Source organism: Adiantum capillus-veneris, chromosome 11 (assembly GCF_014529385.1).
Source record: "Adiantum capillus-veneris isolate H3 chromosome 11, ASM1452938v2, whole genome shotgun sequence".
Lineage (NCBI taxonomy): Eukaryota > Viridiplantae > Streptophyta > Polypodiopsida > Polypodiales > Pteridaceae > Adiantum > Adiantum capillus-veneris.
Window position 1 is genome coordinate 12,296,784 of NC_140941.1, and position 13,473 is coordinate 12,310,256.

Sequence of the window (13,473 nt, forward strand, 5' to 3'; positions counted from 1 at the left end):
AAAGGTCTCTCCGCAGAAGATGCAGACGACCATGCTCGGAGGTTTGTCTCTCTTTGCAGAGGTCGTGGCCTCAACAGAGAAGATGCATACCTGGTGCTCTTCCCTTCCACCTTGGATGGTCTTGCAGATAAATGGTACAGTCAGTTTGCTGAAAACCACTTTACTACTTGGACCATGTTAAGACAGCAGTTCTGTGAAGCTTTCCGACCAGGGGATTATCAAGAGAAGATTCTAGATGAGTTGGCCAACCTGTTGCTCCAGCCCAAGGAGACATTTGCAGAGCTCATGACCAGAACAAAGTCCCTAGTCGCCAAGCTGCCTCAGCAACCAGGGGAATTCATGGTGAAGAAGTGGGTAGAGAAGGCTCTGCCTAAGACTTCTCAACAAAAGCTCAGAGAAAGTCTCCGTCCTGAAGCCAGTCTGGAGGATTTTGTTGCTACTGCTACTAGAATAGAGGGAGCAAGAAGGCAATTCACTGACTCCATCAGTTAGATACTGCCCCTGTACTCATGGACAGTCCATCAGACCCCCTGACTTCTTTAAGGGAACTGGAAGGCCTAAAGTTATAGCGCGCCCTTCACGAAGAGAGATCCTTCTCTCTCAGACAGGAGAAGCCTCCACATCAAGAGGCTTATAATCAACTTAAGAGAGAGTTAGAAGAGCTCAGGTCTCAGCAGGAGACTAAGGCTATGGTATGGTGTAGTTCATGCCGCTCTCCAGGACACCCTCCACAGGACTGTCCCCTTCGCTCTTATTGCCACTTCTGCGAAAAATCGGGTCATGAAGATAAGGATTGCTACTATATAAAGGGATTGCACAAAATACAACAAAGTCTTGGTCCTACTCTCCAACAGGGTTTAGCACCAGCTTCCGACATGGTTTCCCACTACGGCCAAGTACTTTCCCGACGCAAAGTTTTTATAATGCTAATGGCACCTTAACCCCTCTGAGCTTCTACACTTCAGCCTCCAACTCTATGCAGCAACCACCTCATCCCCCGTTTCATCCTTCCAATCGGCCCATACTCTGCTACAGATGCGGAGAATATGGGCATTATCAGAGCAAGTGTCCTTTACATGAGGGGTCCCCTCCTTGTTGTCATTGCCCTGATTCGAAGGATCACTATAGTAAGGATTGTCCCACGCAAAGGACATCCACGTCTTCAAGCACGACTCAGAACCAGCAAGAATTCACCTTCCCGAAGATAAACTTGATTACTGTGAACACAGTGCCTCAACCATCACCTGCTACTCATGTGGTTAAGCCACTGCAAGTGGAGGAGCCTGCTGGTGTCCTTACTCGGGCACAAAGAGCAGCTCTTGGTCTTAGTCTGCCCACAGGTCCACCTCGCCAGTTCCCACTTCCTCAAGCTGGTCTATTTGACCCAAAGGATGAGTCCTTCAAAATTGCTCAGAGCAAACCAACTTCCCTGTTATCTGACATTGATGGAGCCTTCTTGGAAGCAGTGGCTGACTTGGAACAGCTTAAGGTCCCAAAGGGAGCCCAGTTCGAAGGCGCCAAGCCCACAGCAGAAGCCATCTTGAAAAATACTTTTCAGCAGGTGTCACTATACGACATGCTAAGGCTTGATGCAACACTTAGCAGTGACACCCTGTCATTCAGTCTTTGTACCCGGGGGCTGGGCCTAGTGGCGGGCACCTCCTTGTACAGCCCTCAGAGTCTTATTTGATTTCCTATCCATCTGCTCCCCTCATCGATTATAAAAGTCCTCGCCTCACTGTATCTATTCTTGGGCACCAGCTATCCGGCGTCATCGTTGATGGAGGATCTGGAATCAATTTGATGCCCGAATTCACTATGTCGGGTAGGTCTAAAGCCTACCCGACCTGCTCCTTTCACTGTTACATTGGCAAATCAGAGAACAGTCTACCCAGTGGGCATAGTCGACAAGGTGCCTCTGAAGGTACAAGATTTCACTTTTAACTTGGATTTTGTGGTAGTTAATCTTACCCAGGTAGAGGGAGGTTATCCCTTGCTGATTGGTAGGCCATGGTTGCGACATACGAAAGCACTTCATGACTGGGGAACCGACGCCATGTGGATACATACTCCTGGCTCTCCAATGCAACAAATTCGTCTCGAAGGAGGTATGGATCCGGTCGTTCAGCACAGCTCTTTGTCAGTAGAATCCAACCCTGACTTGGAGCAACCGGTCCCTCCTAATGGGTCCGATGAAGACTTACTGCAGTGGTTAGAAGCCACCTCTTCGATGCCATGCTATGTAGTCTCTCTTCAACCTTTGCCAACAGATTCACCCTCTCCCCCTGATCCTACATCTGAAGCTACACCTGAAGCCAGTAATCCCAGTCAGCCAAGTGAGCCAGAACCAAATGGACAGATCTCTGGTGCCCATCCTTCAGAGGGTCCCTTGATGGAAACCGTCGGCCTGGGTGAGCCTATAACCCACCATAGAAGGGGAAAAAAGTCTCCCTTGCAAGAGTTGGCCAACACCCCAGATCCTTCCTTAGCCTCTACTCCATTTGACTCTCCACCCATGCCAGAGCACTTTGAGGCATCTGAGGATTTACCATTTGCAGAGCTTCCATCAGGATGGTTGCAAGAAGAGTATGCTGATTTCAACATTGATCAGACGCCAGCTCATAATGTCCAAAAGCTAACAGAGGCGGCACGGTCTTCTCCCCCTGACGCAGCCTCGCCCACTGCGCCGCCGCCTGACCCAGTCAGAGAGGTCAACCTAGGCGGCCCTGACAACCATCAGCCCATCTTATTAGCCACTTGGTTATGGGATCACCCCGCTCTTCTCGACCTGGTAATCTCTTTCGTGCGCTCTTTCAAGGATGTGTTTACCTGGTCTTACCACGATTTGGAAGGAATCCCAGCAGAGCTAGGAGTCCACACAATTCCTCTGGTTGAGGGGGCTAAGCCGGTCAGAGGACGGGCTTACAAACTGAATCCCAAGTATGCAGAAGCACTCAAAATCAAGTTAGACAAAATGCAAGAAGCAGGTATTATTGTACCAGTAGAGCACTCAGAATGGTTGTCCCTATGGTTATTACCCCAAAGAAGCAGTCCAACAAAATTCGAGTTTGCGTCGACTACCGGGCTGTGAATAAGGTCACAATCCCGGATGGATTTTCGACACCTTTCACTGAGAGAGTCCTCGAAGATGTCGCTGGCCATGTACTGTATAGTTTTATGGACGGGTTCAGCGGCTACAATCAGTTAGGAATACATCCTGACGACCAAATCAAAACAGCTTTTGTGACTCCCTGGGGTATTTTCATCTACACTAGAATGTCTTTTTGGCTTAAAAATGCACCGCCTTCTTTCAATCGCATAGTATATCTCATCTTTTGTCCTCTGCTTAGTGATCACCTTCGCATTTTCATGGACGACTTTTCCACCTTCTCAGGTGCTCAATGTTCGACCCCAGTAGAAAATCTAAAGGAGCATCTTGCTCAGCTCTCTGCAGTCTTCCTCAGGTGCAGAGAGACACGTTTGAAGCTCAATCCGAACAAGTGTCATTTTTTGGTCACAGAGGGCACACTGTTGGGCCATGTGGTGTCTGCTCAAGGTTTAGCACCTGACCCAAAGAAGATAGTGGCCATCTTGAAGTTACCTCCTCCCATAAATCCCAAAGGTGTTCAAAGCTTTGTGGGCCACACCGGCTATCATCGCAGGTTTATACGTATGTATGCACAGGTGGCTCAACCATTGACCCGGCTCACTAGTGTTGCTGTTCCCTTCCAGTGGTCAACACCTGAGGCCGAAGCATTTGCATACCTCAAAAAACGCCTCACTGAAGCGCCTATTCTAGTTGCCCCGGATTGGGCCCTACCTTTTCATGTGCTTACAGATGCCAATCTGCTGGCTGTGGGTGCTGTGCTGACTCAGCCTAGCAAAGAGTTCAACTTGGATCGCCCTGTACATTATGCAAGTCGCGTGCTCACCAAAGCAGAGCGCAACTATAGCACCACAGAGAGGGAAGGTTTGGCTATAGTGTATGCTCTACAAAAATTTCGTCACTATTTGCTAGGGGTCCACTTCACAATTATTACTGATCACCATGCCTTGCGCTATCTGCTTAATAAGCCACAGGTCGTAGGTCGAGTATGGCGATGGCTCCTCCTATTCCAAAGCTTTTAACTTTGAAGTGGTACTCCGTCCTGGTAAGCATCATGTAATGGCTGACCACCTCTCTCGCATTCACACAGGTGAAGAAGCTATCGGGATTGCGGCTGACTTTCCAGATAGCAATCTTTTTAAAATCGATACAACACCGGAATGGTACGGCGAGGTCCTACATTTTCTATCTACTTGGCTGTACCCAGAGAAGGCATCTCCACTGCAGAAGAGGAGATTGCTATTGAAGTCCAGGCCTTTCACTCTCATTGGGGGCCAGCTCTACAAATCGGGACCAGATGGTGTTCTGAAGCGTTGTGTCTCGCCTCATGAGGTGGAGCATATTCCGGAGGATGCCCACAATGGTCCCACAGGTGGCCATTACCCTGGTCACATCACTGCCCAGAAGATTCTACAGAGTGGTCTATGGTGGCCCTACGTTTTTAAGGATGCAATAGCATATTCTAAGGTCTGTGATGTGTGCCAGCGCTGTGGGCCGAAGCCAAGTAAGCAATCCAACCATCCTCTGCAGGTTTCAATGGCGTGGCTACCTTTTGAGAGATGGGGCTTGGACTTTGTGGGTCCAATATATCCCCCGGCTCAACGAGGTAATCGCAAATATCTGCTAGTGGCTACAGACTATGCAACAAAGTGGGCAGAGGTATTGGCGACAGTAGATTGCACTGGCAATACAGTAGCCAAATTTTTATATGAAAATATTTTACGCAGATTTGGATGTCCCTTAGAGATCACCAGTGATAGGGGCGGTCATTTTGTCAATGACATGATCTCAAATTTGCTGGCCAATTACAAGATTTTTCATCGTAAGTCGTGCTCTTATTACCCTAGAGCCAATGGGTAGGCAGAGAGCACCAACAAGGTTCTGATCGCCCTACTGCGGAAAGCATGTCATCTCCATCCAGCATCGTGGGCTCAGGCTGTGCACGGCACTCTTTGGGCATACCGCACATCTTTCAAAGCAACAACGAATCAAACGCCTTTTCAACTCGCTTTCGGTTTGGAAGCCATAGCTCCATTTGAGTTCAACTCCGGATCCCCTAGGGTGGGCAGTCTGCATGCAAGTTGGGGCATGGAATCTGCTTCTATATCCCGTCTCACCTTATTGGATGAAAGCCGCCGTTTGGCTTCACATGATCTGCAAGCGGAGCAACTTCATCGCAAAGCGTGGCATGATTGCCACCTCAGAAAGCCGAAAATAACGCAAGGCACACTGGTGCTACTCTATCAGGCAAAATATTTGAAAAACGCAAAGAAGTTGGTTCCAGCTTGGCAAGGGCCCTTCGTGGTGGAAGAGATTTTACCACAGGGAGCAGTTCAGTTAGTCACTCTAGAAGGCGTTCCCTTGCCACTGGTAAACGGATCAAGGATTAAATGCTATCACTTGCCCTAATTATATACACATCTATTGATGATAGATATCCCAACACTATATGATTATTCCCTCCTCTCAGTTGGGGAGAAATCAGTTCGGTATTTCTCCCTGGCTTACCATTTTCCCCTCTTCTCAAATCTTCCTCATGATAGCTCTTATCTTTCAAAACTCCCCTTGTTTCAATGCATGCATCAGTACTGTTGTTCTGTCTTTGTCTCTGCTCCCCTCTGTAATTTCCGAGGTTCAAGTCTCATCTAATAGATCTTTTGATTATTGGATATTGTTCGACGATTAAACCAGCTCAACTGCATCTCTCTTTTCCGTCTACATCTCTCTTTTCCGTCTCAAATTTTTACACGCACTATATCACCATCAAATCTCTCTCTTTGCCTTCTGGGACTATCTCTTGTAAAAGACTCAAATTGATTCGATACTGATGTTTTCCTCCTGTCAATTGGAGCCCGTTCTGGTTAATAAACCCCATAGCCGAAAAAGATAAGGCCTAAATCGTTATTCTCTATCTCTGACAACATTTCCCCCGCACTGTTCTTGCTTACTTGCTTACTGAGCCTTGTCATCTCTAAACCTGCCCCACATTCTCTCCTCCTACAGAGTTCCCATCCTGAACATGCTTAAATGCGTCTTTTTGCCATGTCTCAGGTTTTATATCCCCTATCAATGCCTCGTAGACATCCACATGGAGCTCTTCTTTCGATGAATTGGCACTTCTTGCAGCAAATTGGGATTCTCAAACCGTGCTGCCCACCAATTTCGTTATATTTTCAATAAACCTCCTCTCATAAGTGCTTTTTGTCGAATCAAGTGCTTTTTGTCGAATGTGGCTGCCCCTTCACCATTCACCACTAACATCCCAACCCCCTCCCCCTACCTACCCTCCCCTTACTGCTCGCCCCTACCTACCCTCTTACTCCCCCTCGCCCCTACCCTATCCCACCCCCTCCCTCGCCCCTACCTACCCTCTCACATCCCTCGCCCCTACCCTCTCACTCCCCCTCCCTCGCCCCTACCCTCCCTCTCACACCCCCTCGCCCCTACCCTCCCTCTCACACTCCCTCGCCCCTACCCTCCCTTACCCCCTCACCCCTACCCTCTCCTCACCCCCTCGGACCTACCTACCCTCTCCACACCCCCTCGCCCCTACCCTCCCTTACCCCCTCGCCTCTACCCTCTCCCAACACCCTCGGACCTACCTACTTCTCATACCCCAAAACCTCGCGCCCTACCCCTCATAGTTTGGTTCTCGCCACTACCCTCCGCCTGCATCCATCCTCCTGCTCAGCGTTTTTTGAAAGTGCAGCCTACTAGAGTATTACAAAATCATCGCTTTTTTTTTTTTTTTTTTTTTAACTGCAGCCTACTGTGTAATTAGGCTTTTCAAGTACAGCTTTTCAGAGTTCAGCATTGGGAGTTCCAGTACAGCGCTGCATCTTGTATTGGGAGTTCCAGAGTTCCTGCACACTACCAAACCAAGTAGCTATACGATGGCTGGTACAAGCAAACAAGCTAGGAAGAAGAAAGCTCTCTCTCCCGAGAGGCCGACTGAGACATCCCAAAGTTGTGCAGAGGAAGAGGATGTGGATACATCCAGCCATGGCCTCACCGATGTGTCCTTCACTGATCACAGTGATGAAAACTACAAGGAGTCTGACTCAAGCTCTGCTTCCGACTCAGAGTCTTCTAACAACGAGAAAGAGGAAGAGAAAGAGGAGGAAGAAGAAGAAGCTGTAAAAAACCAAAAGAAGAGGAAAGCCATCATTCAGGTATTGAGTCATCAAATTCCTCGGCCTCCTTCTGCCAAGATTCAAACCAAGTTCACACTGAACTTCCATCTGCAGCAGCCTCATCCGTCTCTTAGAGAAGTCTTATCCAAAGACCAACTACACAAGCTAGGTCTGTCAGCATTAGCAGACACCGAGCTGCCTTCGGATATTCCCATGGATATGGTGCATGCACTCCTCAAGTTTTTTCCCAAAGTCAGAGGACACCCACTGACTGCTACACGAATAGGTAACGCTTTGGGGATGACAACCTTTCCTGCAGTAAAACCGGCTACGCGCACCTATTCACAACTTTCGAAAGATGCGACAATCGAGGCATGCAAAGAGCTACTCAGTACGAATCATGCTGACTATGCAAGGAATAAACAGCTCTGGGCTATTTTCAAGTATTACTTTTTGGTCAGAGATCCTAAAGTCAGCAAGGGCAAGGGCAAGGGCAAGGGTAAGGGCAAGGCCAGATGTGACGTGCCTACTATATTCTCGCACTGCGAAGGCCTATACTGCCTCATCCACACCATCCCGTGTGGCTTTCATCAAATTTTATTTACCTCTCTACAGTCGCGGGCAAAAAGATTCAGAGCTCAGTTGCAATCTGTGCAATCTAGCTTTCAATGCTTCGCAGCTCCGATGTTGGCCTGGGTCATTAATATACTTGTTAGTCCTTTGGATGTGGATGCGGCAATACAGCGTAAAAGCTCTAAGGGAAAAGGGAAAGATATTGAACATAAAATGGATCTATCTGAAAAGCCAAAGAAAAAGAGAGCAAAGGTAGTGAAGAACACAATAGAATCTTTAGTATCCCTGCTAGTTTCGGAAAGCCAACAGCTTCGAGTGAAGCAGCCAGTTCGACGTTCTTCGCATACGGTCGCTACTGATATGATGGTAAGTTCAGGTGGTCCAGATCACACTATGCATGTCACAGCTGTGGCTTCTACAGTGTGTGTTCCTCTCTCTACTGCTGCTATTTTTACCCCTGCCACAGTGACTAGCTCCCACGTCCCAGTGGCAGTTGCTTCTTCTCCTATGCCTAGTCCTGCGGCAACCACTCCTACCATCTCTACTTCGACAAAGAGGCATGCGCCTAGTCCACCGCGAGCAGTGCCACTTGTCACACCAGTCCCACCAGCTGTACCACTCTCCAGCTCTCTTCACTGTGACACTGTTACAGAACCTTCCACAGGGTCGGACTCTACATCATTTTTTCGGCTATCTAAGGATATATTGCAAGAGTCCCGGCAAGCCATTGCCACCATTGATCTGGGAGCAGAGCGTTTAGCAGCCACACACCAGCGTCACGCAGCTACTTACGCAGCTATGGAAGGAGCTCTAAAGGTTGTTGAAAGCGCCATCGCTGATAGGGATGCCACTATTTTCGCACTCCAACAAGCCCTGAAGTTAAAGTCTCGAGTGATTAGTGACCTTCAGAATCAACTACAAGGATTTAGAGAATTGCTGTTACATGAAAATCGGGCAACGCATCCTACAATGATGGGTATGGGATATGGGTGGACTGGAGCAGTTACACCAGTGCAGCATGCAACAATGGGTCCTTCTCAACAGTTTATGGGACTCTACTCACAAACTCCAGTTCCCACTCAGTACTACAATCAACAACAACAACAGTATCATCCTCCTCAAGGGTTTCAGTCTTCACCGTTGCCTCATATGCAAAATATGACTTGTTGTGATGGAGTTCCTGGAGCACATCGCCATGGCTGTGTTACTCGACGTCCTCAGTACACTACAGGACAGGTGCTACCATCTTCCCAGCAGTAGGTAGCTGGTCATTTCACACTTACTGACAGGAGTGCTCACATATAGCAAGGCCCCACAATCGATTTGATGGCTCCACCTCCAGAGGCTGATACTTCGGATGCAGCAGTGGCCACCACTCTATCTCTTGGATGACAGATTAAGGAGCTCACCATTGTACATACTAGTAGTTTTCTTTCACAGTTTCAGTCTTCCTTTCACCGAGACGGTGAGCGGTCTTGTGGCGGGCAACCTGTAGCAGGGCTACAGTGTCACTTCACAGGACAGGCAGTTGGACAGTTAGCTACAGTTGGTCTGGTTCACATTGGACGGACCCTTTGGGCTGGGAGTGACACGTGGTAGGGTACCTACGGTGGTCTAGTGGACATCGTGGCCAGGTCACCACCACCACTCAGTTTAGAGATAGACTTAGCTGGCTGGACATTTATGGGCCGTTGGTGGCTCTTATGGTTGTACATATGAGTAGTTGTTTTGGGCAGTTCTAGGAGCTTGTACGTAGTCGTCTAGAGAGAGTCTTACACAGAGCACTGCTTCACCATCCCGGCACATCTGAGCCTTGACACCCCATTGTACCTGTGAGTCCTGGGCTGGAGCTGAGTGTGCTGCCACGCCAGAGTCTGTACATGGTTCTTTGAGCTAGTCAAGTCCACATGTTCTGGTCCACTGTTGTGTCTCTGTTGTTATCCATTGTTTCTGTGTTTCATTCTGTTTGAGAGAGTTTCCATTCGTTTGAGTGAGATTGTCACGCACATTGCACTGAGGGGCACCCACATTGTAGAGAGCACGACACATTATCCGCGCTACAGTGCATTGAGGCATAAGTGTTTAGATCTTGCTTCATTGATAAGTGGCCTATGATGGATGACCCAGCCACGGGGACCCACTGACCACCACACATCTCTATTGTGTTGTATAGAGGGTCCACGAGCTGGTGGGTCGGCCTACTACTGTAGACTCAAGAGGTAGAATAGACTAGCATGGGCCCACCAGTCCAGACTCAAATGGTAGTTTGAGCTTAGGCCAGTAGGTCATTGGTCTAGACCCTAGAGGTAATCCCTGTAGCCAAGCTACACAAAGTTGCCGTAGTTTTAAGCATCTGGTCACAACTTCTAGTTCCTCTCAGTTTTCACCTCCCTTCGATATTCTTGTCTCTTGTTTACAGATCTTTTCTTTAGCAAGATAATTCTGTATAACCAGTTGCTTTTTTAATGCAGAAAAAAAATGTTTACACACAACCTTGCAACTTTTCTTGATTATCCTGATGAAAGTTACATTGTCCAGGAAATCACAATGCACTTGCTCTCTTTTTCTTGTGGGCTCCTGTTGTCCTGGTGCGTAAACCTCTTATATTGGCATTCATCATTCTAGAATAATTTCTTTTGGTTGTGTAAGACACAGCTCCTCACTATTGTACCTGTCAAAGCACAAAATTGCAGATATACCTTCTGGATATACAAATTTGGTACATCATATTTTCAGCAATCACAGGAGGGATTATTGGTGCCAAAGACCGTCTGGGAGAGGTATTGTCCCTTAACGTGAATTCTGAATGTCAACATAAGCCTACTGTTCTCATCCAAACAACAGGCAAAGCAAGCTGTTTAGAACAATTAAACAATACAAAGCATGCTTTCAGCACCTAGAGTCCTGAAGTACTAGTTGGTGATACTGACTGAAAAATGTAGTGAATTAGGATCCTAACATGCAATCATAGTAGAACTTCTGATTGTGTTCAAGTATTGATTGTTTTATTTCTTCCAGATACGATCACTAGATATGATCCGAACCCGTTTTGAATCATTTCCAATGGCCTATGCCCGAAACTTGCAACACACAAGAGAGTGAGAGCTTTCCTTTCGGGTTCCTCAATTTGTGTGAAATATTTACCAAAACTCCCTGCTTTGTGAACATCTTTGTTTTACAACACGTTTTTTCCTTACAGGATGGATCCCTCTGGAACACCCCCCGAGAAGGTTTGTAATACAATTCAGGGCATGAACTGTGGTATATGTGGCTAACATCTTAGACTATGGGACAGTAAGAAACTTTACGGTTCTGTTTAACGTCTTGTTGAAAAGGAAGGATGTTTTTAAACTCACGAGATGCTGCTCACTTTTACTAACGTTCAAACCTGTATCAACAAAATCTTGGTCTACAGGATTTTGCCCCCTTTTGGAATACAATCATCAAATGTATGAGAGACGAGGACTATATAACAAACGAGTAAGAAAGATCCTGCAAAACCATCGCAAGGAAATAACTTAAGAGCTGTCTGTGTGGTACAAGGAAATGGCAAAGACGCCTTTGTTCACAGCATGATACTTCAACAAGATTTCAGAAAATTACATCAGCAGTCGACTTCTTACTTTCTTGTATCTGCACCTTTTTATTGGCTTAAAAAGATTGATTTCTTTCATCCTAATGTTCAGCCAATATTTGTGGATAGGCTCATGCAACCAAAATAAGAGAACTACTCACTGTTTTCAGTTTACATGGTTTCAAGTGCACACAACTTACTTTGGGTGCTTATGTTTTTTGTACAGATACTCTAGTATATGCTCTGTCAGTTTCACCTCACTCTATATGCTTTCTTCTGTCTAGGGAAAAGGATTTGTTGGTCATGCCTACTGAAAATGACTATATTAAGTGGCCCCTATTTCTGCTAACCAGCCAGGTGAGCAGCTCAGTCTCTCTTGCATATTATCTGCTCAAACAAGCTGTGAACTTGAGAAACAATGATTGATGTAAACATGAGGTACCAAGGAGTCATCAAGATTTATCTGCTGCATGAAAATAGGTATCTCTTGCGGTGAAACTGGCAAAAGAAAAACCAGAAGCTCTTTTGAAGAAACTGAGAACGGACAGGTTTATGAAATCGGCAGTTGAAGAGGCGTACAAGAGTACAATTGTACTCTTGAAGGAAATTTTCGGTGACAATCCCGAACATCCTGGGGTACAATTGTAAGTGTAATAAGGTATCTTTTTGAGCAGTAAAACTCCATTGAAAAGCGGCTCTGCATCCCACTCAGCGCTTGTTTTCTGCTTTTCAGTTTCGACGATATACACAAAAATGTAAATTCAAGAATCCAACAGAAAACCTTCTCTAAGAATTTCCTGATTAGAAACATTGAGCCCATCCACAGTCAAGTAACGGACCTTCTAAAACAACTTGTAAGTTTAATGCTTTCATAAGAACAATGTATATATGTTTCTAGAGTGAAATGTTAAAATATCGCAATGTATTTGATAATCTACACATGCAGCCATCTTCTGATGCATGCAGCTTCCAAAATCCGTTTGTAAAGTTTAAAAGTAGCACACTGCATAGAAAAGATTCTGATGTTTGCCTTGTGAGACATCCAGGACAACGCAACTCCTATGGAAGACAATGCTGAAAAGAAGAAACTTGAAGAGAAAATTGAGAAGGCAGTAGTGAAAATCTACCATGCTGTCTTGCAGTTTCTTATAGCAGATCAGAGGTTTTTGTGGCAATTACGTTTGCTTTCATTTATGTCTGCGGCTGAATGCCCAATGGTCGAACTGAAGTGCTTGACTGCTCGCAGGGAAGCCATAAAATTACCAAATCCTGAGAGAACTTTTACAGATGCAAAGCTTCCTACCATGGAAAAGGTTTTTCTGCAGCCAATATGTTGTGACTGTTATTGCAAATATTAGGGCAAAGTTGCTACTTGATGAGCATGTAGCTGCTTGACTGTGCTAATTTAAACTGCATATACTACATATTAGCTTGCCGTATTAACAACCATATTTCTCATGTGACTCAATAGAAAGAAATGATTTGGAGATTGCGCTTGCTTCTCACCACAAAAGAGTCAGGTTCTTCTGTCCCGAAGAACAGGGAAGCTCAAAGGCGTCTGGAGTTTTTTACGAACTCACTTTTTATGAGAATGCCTATTGCACCAAGTGTTAGGGCCATGAAGTCATTCAGGTATCAAGCTGCCTAACTTCGTTCTTGTATTCAGGCAACCAGTTTTCAATTCTTTTTATTTGTATTGCACTTGGGGCTATATGCTGAACCCACGGCTCCTAAAAAGTCAAAATATGAAGTTGTGTCCATGATTGATGGCACATTTTCGCACCCCATGTGACTGCTACACATACCCAATGTCCCACAGACCTTACCGTGCTATTCCTCCCTTGAGCAGCAGGTCACATTTCCCAAGCGTACACCTTGCTGTACCACTCACACCATTCCACGTTTTATCCATGAGTATGCTAGTGTATACTGCAGCACACTATATGATATGCCTATGCTTATGGACCCCATCATCTCAATCGGAAAGTTGAAAACTGGTTCAATGCCTCAAAATAGTTGGTATGATTATTGATGCTAAGACAGTAGATCTAGAATCAATTGTCAAAAATGGGAGATCTCTGCCTAAA

General features: G+C 46.2%; 1 protein-coding gene across 2 annotated transcripts in view; it reads left to right on the forward strand.

Annotated features, from left to right (window-relative positions):
• LOC147446894 (callose synthase 10-like) overlaps positions 1–13,473 on the forward strand; it is a 260,133-nt gene that overhangs the window by 176,333 nt on the left and 70,327 nt on the right. For both annotated transcript variants that reach the window (XM_086522840.1, XM_086522839.1), the window contains exons 20-30: positions 10,351–10,400; positions 10,506–10,592; positions 10,831–10,910; positions 11,012–11,042; positions 11,228–11,292; positions 11,671–11,743; positions 11,867–12,030; positions 12,120–12,240; positions 12,433–12,548; positions 12,633–12,699; positions 12,858–13,018. In XM_086522840.1, the coding sequence (XP_086378966.1) occupies positions 10,351–10,400; positions 10,506–10,592; positions 10,831–10,910; positions 11,012–11,042; positions 11,228–11,292; positions 11,671–11,743; positions 11,867–12,030; positions 12,120–12,240; positions 12,433–12,548; positions 12,633–12,699; positions 12,858–13,018 (1,015 nt within the window). The remainder of the gene's footprint in view (positions 1–10,350; positions 10,401–10,505; positions 10,593–10,830; positions 10,911–11,011; positions 11,043–11,227; positions 11,293–11,670; positions 11,744–11,866; positions 12,031–12,119; positions 12,241–12,432; positions 12,549–12,632; positions 12,700–12,857; positions 13,019–13,473) is intronic.